The 19,281-nt window shown below is 37.3% G+C and overlaps 1 protein-coding gene across 5 annotated transcripts in view; it reads left to right on the top strand.

The window, feature by feature from the left end:
• CDKL5 (cyclin dependent kinase like 5) overlaps positions 1 to 19,281 on the top strand; it is a 225,322-nt gene that overhangs the window by 127,360 nt on the left and 78,681 nt on the right. For all 5 annotated transcript variants that reach the window (XM_082718370.1, XM_082718372.1, XM_082718369.1 and 2 more), the window contains one exon: positions 11,745 to 11,790. In XM_082718370.1, coding sequence (XP_082574496.1) covers positions 11,745 to 11,790 — 46 coding nt within the window. The remainder of the gene's footprint in view (positions 1 to 11,744; positions 11,791 to 19,281) is intronic.

Genomic DNA, 19,281 nt, shown 5'->3' with positions numbered 1-19,281 from the left:
ATCATGGTTACATCCTTTGATATTAATAGCCAATGTCCAGGTTGATGCTCATTCACCAACAGGCATTCTGGGCCCATTAGAAGTACTTATAAGGGCTTTCCGGGTATGTGGGTTTGCTTATATTTATCAACTAAATGTTCACAGACTTCTATGGTTTTTATTATATTTGTGGCCTTAAGTCTCACACTATTACAGGATATATTTATTTTTATTCAAGTAAAAATAGTTGAAGACTTTAGTGTAGGAATTCCAGTGGTCTCCTTAAGAATGTGGCTTATAGGGGCACCTGGGTGGCTAAGTTGGTTGAGTGTCTGCCATGGACTCAGGTCATGATCTCCGAGGCACCTCGGGTCTTATGTTTTATTATCTTCATTTTTTTGAAACTTTTTGAAGAAAGGAGACAGGTCTAGCTTAATATGTCTCCTAGGGATATACTGTTCTTTAAAAAACTTAAATGTGTATTTGTGTATTCTTTATTCTCATGTTTTATTGTCTTTAAAAAAAATTTCCTTGGGGCACCTGGGTGGCTCAGTGGGTTAAGCCTCTGCCTTCAGCTCAGGTCATGATCCCAGGGTCCTGGGATTGAGCCCTGCATTGGGTTCTCTGCTCAGCGGGGAGCCTGTTTCCTCCTCTCTCTGCCTGCTTCTCTGCCTACTTGTGATCTCTCTCTGTCAAATAAATAAATAAAATCTTTTTATTTTTTTAAAAATCCTTATATCCCAAAGAAGGCCTTTAAAAAAAAATTATGGTAGGCAAAAGTGTTTCTCTGTTAGACTATAGTGGAATTAGTAAGTTTTATCCAAGGAGAAGTATGACTTGGGCCAGCAGATGTAAATTTTGAATTGGCGCTGCTGTACAGTGAGACTTCTGGACTGGATCTGCCTCTCTCTTGTGTAGTTCACTTTTGAACCAGTCATATGTTATTTTTCACCCACATGCCTGTAGTCCAGTGGTGGAGTCAGACTTTATCCAGGTGGTCATAAAGTATGTGAAGGTGTCACTTTAATAATTACAAAGAGATGTTTGCTAAGAGAACATATGGGGCTTTGAACTTAGTCACAGGCTGTGGGAGGGCTCCCCTGAGTAAGTGATGATTTGTGCCAAGGTCTGAGACAGGGGTAATTTAGGGTTGAGTAGGGCAAAACTTTTAGGAGTAGAAGGAACTACAGCAGGGGAGCTCTTGGTGTTGATAGCTGGGGCTCACCAAGCTAGGGAGACCTAGAGAGAGGAGGCTGGAAGGCATTTCTGGAGTGGTCCTTGGACGGGACTTGCTGGCCACTTGGAGGGGTTTTGACATAGTCTTTAGGGCAAGGGAGTTTGGGGACAGTTTTAATGGGAGTGGTGGAGTGAAAGCAGATTTCCATTTCCAAATGGCTACCAGGCTCTCCCAGTGGCAGACATTATTAGAAGGGTTAGGAAGCTAGGTAGTACTCCAAGTAGGCATGGGAAGGGCTGGAATTAAGATGGCAGTCAGGTAGAGAAGAACTGTGGACCGATTTGAAAAATATTTAGGAGGCAAAATTCAATAGCTCTTGGATGTATTTCGGGGTACAGACAAGGGAGATATCAAAAGTCATCCTAAATACCTAGCTAGATACTTACCTGTTCACTGAGATATGGGGACAGGAGACAGGACCAGGTTCAGAGAGGGAAAAGAGGGAGTAGTTGGTTAGGCCTTCTATCTAGATACTTTATACTTCATTTATTGTCATCTTACATCTCAGTAAAGATTTCTGGAGGGCATATCCAGCCCAGAGGAGGGTAGAAGGGATATGATGTTTTAATGGAAATAAATGAGAAACTAGGTTTTGTTATATAGAAATTTTATTACTGACTTGGCTTGAAGGCAGTTGTTTTCTATGTGAGTCTTAAGATTCTACTTCCCACATCTTCCTTTTTTGGCTGTGTGCTTGCTCTTTCATGTTCTAGATAATGTATTAATATTTTCATGAGACTATCTTCTTTTTAGAAGCTGAGCATTGAAGTAAATTGATTGTGAATTTTCCTTGTAATGCTTTTTAAAATGTAAGAGTTTTGGTGAAATGCTCTTAACATACAAATAATGGACAGTTTAGAATTTATACCAGTATTTCCTGTAACAATATCCCCATAATATGAACCTTTGTAGCAGTTTTGCTAGTTATTGGTGTAGACTTTGTGTGACTGCCAAATTGTTTTGGGCCAGCTGAACAGTGTCACTGAATTTTTAACAAAAAGGTAAAAAATATACATCTTTTAGTATATTTCACTATATGATGTTTGAATGGGGCCATATTACAAAAGTTATTATAAAAGTAATCATTTTATGAAAATGAGATGAGTGTAGACATTTTAGTGCCATGATTAATAGCTTTAATAAGTTTTGGAGAATTAGTCTTTTAATCATCTCATTTTCACCTAAAATTTCTTTTCATAGTATATTATTCTTTTCTAAAGCTTTATTTGATCTCAAAAAATGGTCACTCTCTCTTTTAAGGGGGAGTGTTTATAGTGGAACACTGCAAAACAATTACAATAAATAAACTAGAGCAGTTTTTCGATGCCAGCAACTTTCGACATTTGAAAGTGGGTAATTCTTTGTCATGGGGTTGTCCTATGCACTGTAGAATGTTCAGCGGCAGTCCTGGACTCTACCCAGTAGATGCTAGTAGCTTCCACTCCACCCCGTTGTGACAAACAAAAGGATTTCTGGACATTGTCGGATGTTTCTGCTGTGTGGGGAGGTGCACAGTGTCCCCAGTTGAGTGCCACTGAACTAGATTTTGTTTACATCTCAGAAATACAATGTTATGCTTAAAAACAAAAAGCTGTTGCAAAAAGATGCTCACAGTAACATGCCACTTACATGATTTTCTGTGTTCAAAACCGTAGTAAAATTGCTTATGGATAAATCCATTTGTAATAATAAAAATGTACAAAGGAGTGGTATGTAACAGTTTCAGGATAGAAGTTACCTCTGGAGAAAGAATGATCAGAAGCAAATCGACATATTATTGACTTACATCTGATACTTTTTCTGTATATTTACATGATCGATCTGTTTCAAACTCCTGTGGCATATCCTATAACATTGGTTGTACTTTTAAACTATTGTCATAAACTTTAATTTACTGACATGCATTATTACATACCAACACAAAAGCTTCTGTGTATATGAGATGCTTCATTTACTCCTGTCAAACCTAAGATGTCATATAAAACCTCATATAAAGCAGGGGCCCAGTGGACTGTTCATAGATGGCTCACTGAAATGCTCTCCTTCTTTGCTATAGATTGTTCTTCCTGATGTGGTCTGAAATACTTCACTTTCATAGTTAATTTAACTTTTCATATTGGCAAACAATGGTAGTATGTAGGTCATAAACAATACAAGTAACAAGATTTCTTGGAAAGCAATTTAGTTTTCATCTTTGTGTATCCTGGTTAATAACTTGTATTTCTATGGTATTTGGTAAACGCATGTCAAGTTCATTGTATCATCCTGCCATGGAATGTATCCTGTCCTTGAATTTACTCCCATTTTATAATTTTGCTCATAATGTTAAAAGTAATTTCTTTAAGTTACTTTAGAAGGTTTCTGTGACCTAAGAATCAGAATAAAGATAAAGATAGAAATAACGAGGGGCACCTGGATGGCTCAGTGGGTTAAAGCCTCTGCCTTCGGCTCAGGTCATGATCTCAGGGTCCTGGGATTGAGCCCCACATCAGGCTCTCTGCTTGGCAGGGAGCCTGCTTCCCTTCCTCTCTCTCTGCCTGCCTCTCTGCCTGCTTGTAATCTGTCTGCCAAATAAATAAATAAAATCTTTAAAAAAAAAAAAAAGATAGAAATAACGAATTTTTGCACATACTTTAAAGTGTATAAATTTTATAACAGACATTAGAAAATTATTTCAACATTTTTATTGGTGATAACATATTTTTAAGAAAAACACAGATGAGAAATAGTGATGCCTCCCCAGTGTGGAGATATGTGCGTATGTTTCAGAATATATCCTTTTTAACAGCAAAATTTGTATCTATGGCTTGGCAAGGGTGGTATAGCATGACCATGGATGAGAAATGGCCTCCACAATCAGATTTCCTGAGTTTAAAATCTTTTTTTTTTTTTTTTTAAGATTTTATTTATTTGTAAGAGAGAGCGAGTGAGAGCGAGCACAGGCAGACAGAGTGGCTGGCAGAGTCAGAGGGAGAAGCAGGCTCCCTGCAGAGCAAGGAGCCTGATGTGGGACTCGATCCCAGGACGCTGGGATCATGACCTGAGCCGAAGGCAGCTGCTTAACCAACTGAGCCACCCAGGCGTCCCCTGAGTTTAAAATCTTAGCTGTGTTACTTCTTAGCCATATGATCTTGGGGTAAGTTACGGAACCTCATTAAAACTCAGTGTTAAGTCACCATGTTATACACCTGAAACTAAGGTGGCATTGTGTGTCAGCTGTACTCAGAAAACAAAAACAAACAAAACCCCACACAACTCAGTCTATCCTCATCTATAAAATGAGCATGATGGTAGGATCCTCTTCAGAGAGTGATTTGAGGATTAAATGAGATAATACATTGGAAGCACTGAGTACAGGGCCTGGTGCAAAGTACTTAAATAATCAGAATAAAGCTTGCTTTTTCAGGTACCATATTGGCCTATCTGGTAACAGTGCCTACATTTGTAGGGTTCTGCTCCTGCTGAGGGAGGCACATGTCAATCTGTAAAAGAACTTAAGACAGTTGGGATATTTACATATACATCATGGATTGAAATATTTTAGAATACTTGAGTGTCAAACTGTATTTACTGCTACTTGGATTAAGAAATAAAGAATTTCTCCCAAGGAATGGCTTCATCAGGGAATAATTTCAGAATGAATTGTATAGGAATCCGTGAATCCATGAATCTATGAATAGTAAACTAAAATCACTGTTTTTTTTTCTGTTTTCTTTTATGATGCATATTGGATGTTTTAAATTACAGAGCAAAACATTTAAAGTAATGATTCCTGATAGTTCCTTGTTAAGTATATCATCAATTTAGAGAATTCACTGTTCCAGAGCATAATTAAGTCAAGTTATATAACCGCATTTTAAGTAACTTAGTAAATTTTATGATTGTTATTACCAATTAGTTGCTTTGCCATCATTTTAAGGAACAGTTGGTTCTGGCCATAAACCAATGACTAGGTAAGTGTAGACAGTCACTACTAGCAGAAGTAAGTTTTGGTTACAAGTCTCTGTGTCCAGGATGGTTGTTCATTGATTGAGGCATGATTTTTATGGGGTGGAGATCTTGACAATACTGGAAGAAATATAGGTCCTCTGGATATTTTTCTATTTTTTACTACTCATAAAATTTATTTTTCATTCTCTTTCTAATCTTTTTTTTTTTTTTCAGCTGAGGAAATTTATTTTGGTAAATGTTAAATGCCTTGATATAGCTTGTTCACACATGGAGATAGCAGTACAATTTAGGAACCTCTATCTTTTTGCATTCCAAAATAATATAATTTCAATTTTTAGACAAAATTAAGGGTGAGGTATGGAATTATCATTAATGGTTTACTTATATATTTTTAGCACGTCCTTAGTTTGTTGTTCAAAATGTCAGCTTTTAACTAACTCATTGTTTAAACAAAGTAAGATACTGAAACAAGTAGAAAATTATGCCTATCATGCTGACTACAGCTGGTGACATTCTGTTGCAGACGTTGTGGGGGCAATGGCAAGCTTTGGGGAATAAATTGAATTTAAAACACAGTTCTTTAGAGCTATTTTTCATGTATTTTTCTTCTTTGTCTACACCCATATTATGTGTAGCATCTCAGGGTGGTAGTACAAGTAATAAACCTTGGTGTGTCATCTCTTACCTTTCCATTAAATATCCATGAAGAGATTAAAAAAAAAAAAGCCAAAAAGCTCATGAAATTTCTGTAAATTAAGAAACTAAAAATTGAAGATTGTTGGCAAAGTCAGGGAGATGGATTGAAAAATACAGCCTTGAACATCATGCTCCTTATTCTACTTTCTGAGCCAGACTGGGGCAAACTGTCAAAATGAAGTAGCAAAAGGTTTGGTTGGACCCATGCCCCCTGGAGCTGGACACAGGCAGCCATCTCATGGCGTTAACGATTATTTGACCCTGAGGGAGCTGGAGTTCTCCGTCCCCCAACTAGCCCACATCAGCACCTGTATTGCCAGATCTTTTCAGAGACTAAGCACCCCAAATACAGTATGGCGAAAAGCAGAGAAAGATTGGAAGCAGCAAGTTGCAGCCTAGGATTCACACACCCCCTTGGCAAGGTGTGGTGAATGTAGAGGAGAGGGAGCAGGATGTGCTAGGAAGTGTGGTTTCAGCAAACAGCTTATTCTCACAACTCTGCACAGGTGATCCAGCCTCAGCCCAGCCAACCCAATGAGAACAAATTTGATGGGAATCCAGGTTTTGACCTTGGTCTCAGGTGCATCAAACTGCATTTGAAGCCTCAGTGGCTGAAAACCCCCCAACTAGCCTTTCAGATGCCAGACCTAGTGAATCTCTTCCCATCTTAATAGGGATGAGTTTTTAAAAAGCAGGGGGCAGGGACGTGTACCCTATGAAAAGACATGGGAAGATAAAGAAAACACTGCTCTGAAGATTTAGAAGCAAAGCATCTTTCTAAAAATAACTTTTTGTAACAAGCAGATGCAGTCTCCCGAAGGAGAGCCAGGAGGATATGACCTCTATAGTGAGAGCAAGCTGAAACAAGGCAAAAATTGAAGTCCAAGTCAACTGAGATAGGATGATAGAGAAACCTAAAATGGAGGAAATAAAAGAACAAAATTGATATAGCAGTTTTGATTAATTCACTCATGAAATACTTACTGAACCTACTACGTGCCTGCTGTTCTAGGCACTTACGCAGTAGTGAATAAAACATACAAAGCAACAATGAGAGAGCAAATCTAAAAGTTATAAGGTTTCTAGAGAAAAATACTAGGAAAACAGGGGCACCTGGGTGGCTCAGTGGGTTAAAGCCTCTGCTTTTGGCTCAGGTCATGATCTCGGGGTCCTGGGATCGAGTCCCGCATCAGGCTCCCAGCTCCACGGGGAGTATGCTTCTCCCTCTGACCTTCTCCTCGCTCATGCTCTCTCTCACTGTCTCTCTCTCAAATAAATAAATAAAATCTTTAAAAAAAAAAGTTGCTAGAAGAAAATTTTTCTAATTTCATTGATTTCCAGATAATATTAGTTCAACACCCCCCCCCTCTCTTCTAGGTATATTCTGGTAATTTAAAATTTTTATTCCAAGGAAAAGCCCTAATAGGATCTAGGCAGAATCAAAGTTACGTATGTTGGAACAAAAATCAGATGGGCCTCAGACTCCATTTTCTCCCTCTTAGAAGGAGAAGAAAGTATATGGAGAAGAGGAAGTACATGGATTTTGTTATAGACTTTTTACTCCTATGTACTGGAAGATTGCTTCAATAAACATACAAACCTACAATGTCTGTGATGTGAATGGCACTTTCCAGGGCTTTGCAGTGATACAACTTTACAGGGATCCTGAAGATGGAGAGCATAAGGTTGCCTTCCCAAGAATTCTATGCCTGCCAAGTTGCCAATCATGTGTGGGGACATGCACACATGTAATGACTTGGAAAATAGGTACTTCTTTAGAAAGCTATTCAAAGATGCACACTGAGCAAAAACTTAATGCAAATCAAGCTCTACAAAAATATGAAAACCACGGTAGACAAAGACTAGAGGTAAAGACTGAAGGCAATAAAATATACAAAAAAATATAGATTACATATAATTACTCATGGGTATATAATTATAAATTAAATAAAACAGCCAAAATCTATTCTCAAAAATAAATTAGACAAAATGGTAAAAGAACAACCAGGGTCTATAATCCCAGATGAATTTAAAACAGATCATAGTAGAGGCACCTGGGTGGCTCAGTTGGTTAAGTGTTCAACTCATGGTTTCAGCTCAGGTCATGATCTCAGGGTTGTGGGATCAAGCCCCGTGTAGGGCTCAGCATGTGGAATCTGCTTGAGATTCTTTCCCCTTTCTTTTCCCTTCCCCTCTTATGTGTGCTTATGTGTGCTCTTTCTGTCTCTTAAATAAAAATAAATAAATAAAACAAGTCACAATAATTTATGTTGGTTCTAACATAAGAATCAGCAGATCAATCATGTAGACTAAACTAGAAAGCTCTGAAAGAAAATAGAGTATATATGTAAGAATGCTAAGATACAACAAAGAACTAAAAATCCATGGTAAAGAGTGTCGGGAAAGTTGATTCAGTATTTAGAATTATATTAAATACAGATTCCTTCACCATATCATATATTAAATGACAGGTAGATAAAGGTTAAGGAAAGAAATTAAATTATTTAAATATTGAGACATAAAGGTGGATGAGGGGTGCCTGGGTGACTCAGTGGGTTAGGCCTCTGCCTTCAGCTCAGGTCATGATCTCAGGGTCCTGGGATTGAGCCCCGTGTAGGGCTCTCTGCTCAGCAGGGAGCCTGCTTCCTCCTCTCGCTCTGCCTGTCTCTCTGCCTACTTCTGATCTCTCTGTCAAATAAATAAATAAAATCTTTTAATAATAAATGTGTATGAATATTAACCATACTCAGGCTAAGTAAGGACTTTGAACACAAAAGTAGTGAACATAAAGGCATATATCAATAAATGTGACTATAAACAAATCAATAAATGTGTAATTTTAAGTTACATTCAACAACAACCAAACCCTAAATAATTTAATGACCACAACAATCTGGGGAAGATATTTGTAACAAAATTTGGCAACAGGTTCACATCCATGAATCATCAAGAAAAATATTAAGCTTAGTGGACTTTTTTTCCACTTACCAGTTGATAGAATAAAACTTCTGTGACCTCACTGATGTCTGAATACTTTTTTCAGTGATTGTATTTACTATTGGTTATGGTTATAGAGTGGGTGTTCTTATATATTGCTGAAGGGAACCGTGAGATGATATATTTTTGTATATGTTTTGGCAGTATTAGGAGCCTTTAATGTTCATACTGTTGGACCCAGATATATCACCTGCAGAATTTATGGGAATAAAGATGCAGATGTTGAAGTATTGACAGTTAAATAACAATCCATTAAAAAATAATTGTTTTAAAATTATTTAATGACAGGTTAAAATGTATCTCATACAATATCAAGTGAAATAAAAACATATAACATTGTATATTAATATTACTGTTCCAATTTGAGAAAATTTTACTGGGAAAAAATAAACCAAAATGCTAGCAAGGGTTATTATGACTTTTATGTTTTATGTTTTATATAATGAGTTTACATTATTTTTTAAGCAGTTTGAATAAAAGTAAAATGTTAAATTCTTTCCAGTATCTTCTGCTCTTAAATGCATGTAGTTTCCACTAAAGATTGAGTTGATTTTATGTAGAAAACTTCATCTGTTTTGTTTCATTCTTTAAGTAAATATGTAAACTGTATTGACTGAGAGAGAGAGAGTGTGTGTGTGTGTGTGTGTTGAAACAGGATTTCCATGGTATTGATGAAAGGAAAAATAAAAGAGTAAATGCTTAATTTTATTTGACCCATTTTCAGGTAACTTTTATACAGTGGATTCTATTTACGAGATGCCAGAAATTAATCAATATCTTTCTTCAAGATGATGTAAATAAGTTTGTTGTAAATGTAAATTTGTAGTCCTATCCTGGGCGAATTTGAATTAAGCAAGACCTTTTATAAAATCAGACAAAGTTAATATTTAGGATGCAATAAAAAGATGTGTTGGCATGTGATGTAGTGAGCACTGGGTATTATATAAGACAGATGAATTACCTCTACCTCTGGAACCAATAATACCTTGTATGTTAATTAATTAAATTTAAATTTTAAAAAATGCCTTGGGTGGTATGACTTGGAAGATGTCTCAGCTGAAATGCGAGCAGGTTTTTTTGTTTTTGTTTTGTTTGGTTTGGTAAGATTTTATTTTTATTTACTAGAGAGAGAGCAGGGGTAGAGGGAGAAGCAGACTCCTTGCTGAGCAGGGGGCACAATACAGGGCTCTACATGGGACTGGATATGCGGACCTGGGATTGTGACCTGAGCCAAAGGCAGACTTTTAATAGACTGAGCCACCCAGGTGGCCCAAAATGTAAGCAGTTTTACTCTCTTCCAGGATGCGTATCATGCTGCCTCTTTGTGTCTGGAGCCAAGTTTCTTGATAGTGTTTGTTCTTAATCTTATGCCATTCATCGGTGGCTGGCTAGCCTGTTGAAAAGGAGCAGGGTATGAAAATAGTTATCACTGTGTTAAGAGGGCGTAGCATACCTAGCAGACTTACCTGCTACTACCTATACTAATATTCTAGCCGATATCCCCCATATCACTTTAAATTTGCCATTATTTCTTCCCAATAAGGAAACACTTCCAATATCAGAAAGTACCTGGAAGGCCAAGTACAAAAAAATTATATCCCAGAAGCTATCTGTACTCTACAATCCTATCAGTCCTCCATTAACAACAAAAATGTAATACTCTTAACAAGCTTTTTCCTCAGTAGCCTATAGCACTTTCAGATGAATTTTTTTTCCTATAACAAAGATGAAAGCTGATATTTTCTTATTTCAAGGGGTAGATGAAAAACAGAGAGGATTTGATTTTACAGACCTAGTTACGACTCAGGGTTTGTTGTTGAGCATAAGAATTAAGAAATAGTCATTTCTCACCCCACCCCACCACCACTTTCATGATCCCCCTTTGCTTTTATAAACAACTAAAGAAAAGTGTTTATTTTTAATAAGTTAATGATTTATACCTTGTTGATTATTGCCTGCTATTGTGTGCATTTTTAAAGCCTTTGTTTTGATGTGGGGATACTCTTTTATTTAAAGGTTTGCTCCTCCAGATCTGAAAGTATACCCACTTTCACTACAAAAAAGCAGACCTGAGTCATTCAGAAGACCTTCCTGTATCACATGTTGGCTTTGAAGAATCTGTATATTATTTTGCCAAAAGCTTTTTTTATTCCTTTTATAGACCAGAATTAGACATGAGCTGTGTGACCTCATGGTGCTTAGTTCTGAGCATTTCCGTTTCCTTTCCAGCCCTTGGATTTTTTTGACATGTTTCAGTTTAAAGTAGGGTCCTGCTCACAAACTGCTTCTGTTCAGGAGAGCAAAATAAGGGCAGGAAGGAGGTAGTGATTGGTATTTGGTGGCAGATGTTTATCTCTCTTTGGCATTGAAATGACCATCAATAGGGAGAACTGGTGAACTAGATCGGTTTGTTACAAAAAGTTAAGTGAAGGGAGGAAACTTTCAAGGGGAAATCTACTACCATCAACTACCAAGTCATGCAGAAGCCTTTTCTCTGCTCTAGAAGCCCAATTAAAATGTTTCTCTGAGTTTCAGATGGAAGTAACAAATGATGGTATATTGTATTGTCAGTCATCCTGGCATTTTTGTGTAGCCTCAAGACATCGACACTTCTGGTTTGTCCATGGTCTATCACCAATCCCTCTCTTGGTCCCCTTCTCTCGTCCCCTTATTTTTTTTCCTTTCCTGACAATGTCTGTAGGGTGGTAAGAAAGAGAATTTTGGAACCAGGAAATGAGGGCCTGAGAGAGAAGAGGGGTCTGTTTGTTTACTCTCTGGTTTCTTGCTATACTATCCCCGAATATACCCCTAGACAATTAGGATTCCCGGTTTCGAAAACACTGGGAAATGACTTTCTGCCTCTTTTTTTATTTTTTTTTTGCAGGAAACGCATGAAATTGTGGCAATCAAGAAATTCAAGGACAGTGAAGGTATATATATATATATATTTTTTTTTTTCCTTTTTGTATTTAGTCCTTGTGAATAGGATGTGGAAGAGATAGGATCTAGCTAACTAGACTTTGCTCCTGAAATTTTAAAGTCTCCATCTCAGAAAGCGAGTATAGCTTATTTGTTATCATACTTTGCTTTGGAACATTTGGCTCCTTTTGTGTGAATCTTTTCATATCTCATGATATTAGAAAATTTATCTTATATTTTAAGGTACAGTCAGCATTGTGGAAATCTTGCTTCAGATGCTGAGTAGAAGGCATGCTATTTATGCTATTCCTAAATATTATTAAAATGAGAAGACCAATTTGAAGTAAATATTTTTGTGAGTTCACACAAGTAGTAATTGCTGTTTGAAGGGCTTTGGAATTGGTTATTGTGATCTCCGGTTTCCAGTCAATTAGAAATACAAGGATAAGTGGTATGTAGATAGTATGAAGAAAATGATGTTATATTTAAAATAATTCATTTGAAGAATAAAAGCTTTTCAAGAAGAAATTCCGTAGTTGGAGTCCTTGGTTACGTCCAGACCATTTCAGATGGAGTATTAAAATTACCCTATGCTGGGCAAGAAAATTTTAAATCAAACATTAAAAAGAAAGTAATGTATAAAATATAAATAAATAAAGCATCTCGGTAGTCATTAAGTTTTAAGTCTAAACTATTGGTCACCTAAATATAGACAAGTAGAGAAATTTACCGTGAAGGCACATATGGCCTTTCAGAAGCTCTAGGCAGCATTTTCCCAAATTTTTCTACAGAGACCCACAGAAATATTTTTTTACATTCTGATCCAGTATCCACATACAGAACATCCTATATATAACTGAAGCAAAAATGTCACACAACTATTATCCTAACGTGAGTTTCTTCATTTTCTGTTCTTTCCTGCTCATATAAATTCACATAAATGCCTATTTGTGGCATCAATGTGACATTAATTTTTTTACCACTGAATCATAACTTGCTTTGTGAAAAGTAGTGCTAAGAGGACCGGCATAGCGTTAACTTTCCTATCTAATTGGAAGTATGACAATAGCAGTCATAGCCTACCTCCATCAGCACACATTGACTAAGTACTGGAAGACACCAGCCTCTATGTTTGTGAACAGTTTCCTCACTCCTACTTTAGAGACTTAGCAAACATTAAATAACAAAAAGGGCTCACTAATAAAGTCCTGGGGTAGATTCAGTAGTATTTGATAGAATCCACCTCTGATGTTCTGGTTATGTGGAGCACATCACATCATCTGGGAAACCCTTAGCAGCCATTGTCTTGCCAGCCTTAAAAAGAAGGCAATAATTAAAAAAAAAAAAAATGCTTTTAGCTTGTTGTAAAGAAAAAAAACAATCTGCTCTAAATGATGTACCTGTAGTCCAACAGGAAACAATAGCCCTAGGCCAGTCCACTCTGAGACCATTGGCAGTGAGCTCTTTGAGCAGTGGCTTTGGGCTAACCACAGGTGGCCAAGAGACAAATGGTGATCTACTAAAAAGAGTGGTTGCAACAGTAGATCAAAGCATAACCTTTGCCTTCATGTAAAGACTTCTGACTGTGCATTCATCTTGTAAGGCACATCGTCAAGCATCGGTTACCACCAAAAATAATAACTGTCGTGAAGTTTTTGAAAGGCAGTACAATCTAGGTCACGTATGCCATTGCTTTAAAAACAAAAAACAAAACAAAGCAACAACAAAACAACAAGAAAAAAAAAACTAAGTTGCCATATTCTTCACAATCCCTGTTCTGTGCATACCAATTCTTAGCTTCAGTTAAACCATGTGTTTGTACCTGATACCTTCAGAGTGGTAATCAGTAGCATATCTGTTGAGATTTACTGAGTACCGAGCCAGGTGCTGTAAGAGACATGAAGGTAAGTCAGGTGTGTGTAATTTCAGAAAGCTTGGTAGGATTAAGACCTGTTTAAAAAAAAAAAAATAGCAATAAAAAGGAGTAGAAAGCAGTCAGTGCCTGAATGAATTTGAGTAATTTTGAGGCAAGACACATTGTTTCTAGCTGTGGCTTCCAGAAAGTCTATGAATAGTCTAGACATTATATAAAACATTTGATCAGCCTTCATTTCTGTGTGCTGACAAAGCATGAATCCCCTCTGCCCTCATCTCTGCCAGACCATTATCAGTTACCAGAGCTCAGGGACATGCAGCCTTATCACCCACCCATAACAGAACTAAGGGAACATGTGTGGTGAGCAGCCTTTCTGGAATGTGAAGTGCACATAAATAGTTCAGTACATATGGGAATGTCCATTCAACCCCTATGGCAATCACTTTATTCTGAACCATTTGATCAGCTTAAATTTCAGTCAGGACAGTTCTAATAAAAATAGAGTTTCAGGGCGCCTGGGTGGCTCAGTGGGTTAAAGCCTCTGCCTTCAGCTCAGGTCATGATCCCAGGGTCCTGGGATCGAACCCCGCATCGGGCTTTCTGCTTGGCGGGGAGCCTGCTTCCTCCTCTCTCTCTTACTGCCTCTCTGTCTACGTGAGCTCTCTGTCAAATAAATAAATAAAATCTTTAAAAAAAAATAGAGTTTTATCATAATTCCTTATTGTCATATAGTTCTTATTAATCTCATTTATTAGTTACTCTAAAAATATTCTGCTGTTATTATGGTAGTGAATGTTCTAAACCCAGTGTTTAAAAATCTTTGTGAAGATCATGAAATAATCCTATAAAAACGCTTACACTGAAATAGAATCTGAACTTGGTCTGATTTGCATTCAGGCTAGTCAAGTATTCTCATACTGATAATATAAAGCGGTATTTTGTGAGAGTATATATTATCTTCTATTAGCTTTAAAAGATTGTGATCATCTCCTATTTTCTTATTAAATTCATATTTATCCACAAATTTATATAAAATGTTTTTGAAAGTACATTTTAAGGTAGACCACTATTTAATTCAAGCTGTTCTTGTTACCCCAGGGTAATAGACGCCTATCTAAAATGGGAACCAAACTTTAATAGTAAATAAAAAGTTAGACTGGAACTTTAAGTGGGGAAAACGGAACAAAAATAATAAAAATAAGTTACTTTATTTTATAGTTAACAAAATTTGGATTATAATAGCAACTATTTGCTGTTCCTTAGAAAAAAAGAATCAAGTGTTACCTTTTTGGGGAGATTAAAAAAAAAGAGACTCATTAAAAAATACACCAAGGGTAAAAAAAAAAAAAAAATACACCAAGGGTTTTGTCAGTTTTCCCTTTATTTTTGTCCCCGTCTCTCTGTCTTCATCCTAGTCAGTTTTTTATTCTCCAGTTACTAGCTGTTAGAACTCCATCAGATCATTTATCAGTGTCTTTTGTCTGTGATTTTCCTTAAGACTGACATACTGGGTGGGGATACAAACTCATGTTAAAGTGGAGGACTTGTGTGAGTGATGACATTTTTTATCTGAGATCTCTTCATTAGTTAATATATTTTTTATTTTGATCACTTTTGCCTCTTTATTCATTATCATCAATGTAGAGTTTCAGTTAATTTTTTTAAAAGATTTTATTTATTTATTTGACAGAGATCACAAGTAGACAGAGAAGCAGGCAGAGAGAGAGAGGAGGAAGCAGGCTCCCCGCTGAACAGAGAGCCCAATGTGGGGCTCGATCCCAGGACTCTGGGATCCTGACCTGAGCCAAAGGCAGAGGTTTTAAGCCACTGAGCCATCCAGGTGCCCCTCAGTTAATATTTTTTAAGAGAGAGAGAGCGCACACACACATCCAAGTGGTGGGAAGGGACAGAGAGAGAAGAAGAGGGAGAATCTTAAGCAGGCTCTGAGCCTAGCACAGAGCCCAAAGCACAGCTTGATCTCATGACCCATGAGACCATGACCTGAGCTAAAACCAAGAGTCAGACGCTTAACTATTGAGCCACCCAGGTGCCCCTGTGAGTTTTCTATTAATGTAAATTCTCACAGAGAAACATTAGCTATAAACACCTAATCATCCAGGAGTCTTCATAGTATTAGTTCTATTTAGTATTTGGATTTTCTGAGAAGAGGAAAAATGACTACAGCCCAAAGAGTTACTAGAAATGATTCCAATGAAAGATATTTTTTGGACTATGTATAATGATAAATTTAGCCTAATTCATCTACCCTTCCTATAACTCGAATTTTGTACAATGAGATTTGATGTTCAGATGATAATCTTCTGTCACTGTGGAAGGCTCATTCTCATGCACACACCTATACAAATGTCTGCCATCCACAAGTTAGTGAATAATCCAATAGCCATGATTTAGCCTAGATAGATTTGAATTAACAAGAATTATAAACATTGTGTGTTCATATTTTACTTGAGAAGGTCCTGTGATCTAGGATTTCTTTTTTCTAAGCAAACACTTTATTTCAGGTATTAAGGAATGAGCTAATCACATATTTTCTATATTATCATTGAGAGAAGATTTAATAAATGGCTAAATTGATAAATAGCATATCAATTGTTTATCATCAAGATTTCTTAAGTATTTTAGAGTTTTGAAAATGCTTTGTTCTCCTGGTCTATTTAAATCTTTCTCCAATCTTTTTTTTTAATTATTAATTTTTAATTTTTTATAAGCCTATAATATATTTTTATCCCCAGAGGTACAGGTCTGTGAATTGACAGGTTTACATACTTCACAGCACTCACCAAAGTACATACCTTCCCCAATGTCCATAACCCCACCCTCCTTCTCCCAACCCCCCTCCCCCCAGCACCCCTCAGTTTGTTTTGTGAGATTAAGAGTCACTTATGGTTTGTCTCCCTCCCGATCCCATCTTGTTTCATTTATTCTTCTCCTACCCCCTTAAGCCCCCATGTTGCATCACCACTTCCCCCTATCAGGGAGATCATATGATAGTTGTCTTTCTCCGCTTGACTTATTTCGCTAAGCATGATACGCTCTAGTTCCATCCACGTTGTTAGGAATTATTTTTGACATACCTTTGGATCTTCTGATGTGAGAACATCTTTTGCTTCTTAGGACTTCTTAGTCTTTCCCTAAAAGTACAGGTGATGGGTTCAGGAGGGTCACTGGGCCTTGCTATGTGGCAAGGAGGCTGATTCTCAGGGAGCTGTATGATAGTCCATAGTTAAGATGGAATATAGGTTGTGCCTCTACTTTTATATGAAGTAAAATGGCTTGCATTTCATATCCTGCTTATCTTTTCTGTAGATAAATATTTTTTCTCTTGGAATGGACATATTTGTTTTTTTAAAACATGAGAAAATATTTAATTGGTCATCCCTTCCTTCCTCCATTTGATTTCATCCTTATTTTTACCCAGACTTTAGAAAGCTCTATCCTGATCTCTGGATTGAGAAAACTCTGGTCTCATTTTGTACAATGGTACAAAATAAGAGTTCATAGTCTTTGGTCCTTAAATTAAGAAACCAGATTTCTCTATAAGAGAGGCCTTAAACTTTCCTACCTTTGGTTAAACAGAGAATTCAGTTAACGAAGCTTAAACATTCTGGCTAGTCGTGATTTCACCACATTTCTTTTAATGTCCAGAATGGAACTCTTTCAAGCTTCAGGGATTCTTCTAGGATTTGATGAATATTTGCACCTTTCATAATTTAATAAATTTCTTTTGTGCTTTACCCAGTCTTCATTGCTGAAGATTTAAGGATTTTCTTTTCTTTCTTTCTTTCTTTTTTTTTTTTTTGTGTGTGTGTGTGTGTGTGTGTGTGTGTGTGTGTATGGTGGCAGTACCGCCATTCAGACCCCTTGGCCATGTTAATTACCCTCTTGGTGGTATTCCTTCTTTAGTCAGGGCAACCATACTCAAATACGGTACCCTTATGGTTTTGCACAAAGATGGGTTGGCTTTTTTCTCCTCCATTGTATCCACTTAAAGGTCCATTTTGGGGGGCCTCTTTGGCTATACAAGAATGTCAGGTTTGTGATTTCATAAAGTAGGTTACAGCTATTTCTGGATATCTTTTCTGAGCCCTCAGTTCCTTAAAAATAGAGTTACGATAGAGTTTCTGCTCATCTTTAGATTTTTCTCTATTACTTACTTTGCATTTCTTTCACTCCTGTTTTTTTTTTTTTTCTTAAGAATTGTTTTCTTTTACTTTAGTGAATCTCCTTTCTTGATTTTTAGTGTGTTAACTTATCTGACTGGTGAGCTAAAAGTAGGTTACTTCTTTGTTTCTTTCTTATTTACCGTCCTTTCTCTACCCTGCCATTTAATCATCACTCCAAAGAATTTATGTAACATTGTCAGACTTGCTGCCTGTACTAAGCTATACACCCTCACTGGTAACTGAGGACCAGGTCCATTGACATATACATAAGTAGGACTTGCATGGAAGCACCAGGTCTTAGAGCTGGAAGGACCTTCAGAATCATGTAGGAAAAGTCCAGCTCCAGTTTACAGCCAAGGAATCCAAGGCCCAAAGCTGCACAGGTAGTATGTAATTAACTGGGAAAGATGCAGACCTCAAAATCTTTGTCGAGTTTTTCTTCTACCCATAACACATACCATGTTGCTTTGCCACTCAGCTAAGCAGTAGCAGAACGCAGACCTGAGCTTGGGTGTTCGGACTAATTCTCTAAAGCTTGCCCACTGCCTTATACCATGTTGCCTGCCTCCCTGTCTTCTACTCAGTGTGGCATTCCCTTCACTCACCCTGAGGAAGTGACTCTTTCTAGATGTGGTTTCTTCATTTGTAAACTGGAGAAAGCCTAGCCTAAATAAACAATCTGCAGGATTATTTCAACTGGAAGGCAGGGATTTTTGTGCTCCTGGCAGTAGGCTGTGCTACCACTTTTAAACAATGCCTCGCTGAAGAGCTTGGCTGCTTTCTGAACCTGAGGTGAGAAGCATGTGTACGTACAATGTGCATTGCTTTTCCCCATTATCTCATCATTTGGTGCCACAGTTTTGTCCAAGTACAGGGTAGGCCAGGAGCCTTAAAAATACTTAAAGAGGGACGCCTGGGTGGCTCAGTGGGTTAAGCCACTGTCTTCGGCTCAGGTCATGATTCCAGGGTCCTGGGATCGAGCCCCATATCAGGCTCTCTGCTCAGCAGGGAGCCTGCTTCCTCCTCTCTCTCTGCCTGCCTCTCTGCCTGCTTGTCATCTCTCTCTGTCAAATAAATAAATAAAATCTTAAAAAAAAAAAAAAACCACAGTACTTAAAGAAACAAAAATAATAGGATAGACCAAGTAATGAAGAGTGTGCATTTTGCTTGCACTTAGGGAATTAGTAACTCCATTTCCTGCCTGTTCCCATTCATTACATTCTTAGTGCCAAAGTGCTTGCTTCACCTTTTAATATCTGTGACAGGCATACATTAGAGAAGCCTTCATTTCCTAAAATAGACAGGCAGCTCAAATGAGGTGGTTTGGGCCCCATATGCTAGGTGATTTTGTGAGCTGCTTTTCAAAGATCATTTCTCTTTCTTCTTTAGCCATTTTTATGTAGAGTTGGTATAGATTTGAATGATGTCTATATCACAGAATA

This window comes from Mustela nivalis (assembly GCF_964662115.1).
Source record: "Mustela nivalis genome assembly, chromosome: X".
In the NCBI taxonomy this organism is placed as follows: Eukaryota; Metazoa; Chordata; class Mammalia; order Carnivora; family Mustelidae; genus Mustela; species Mustela nivalis.
This window is presented reverse-complemented; position numbering and strand designations above follow the sequence as displayed.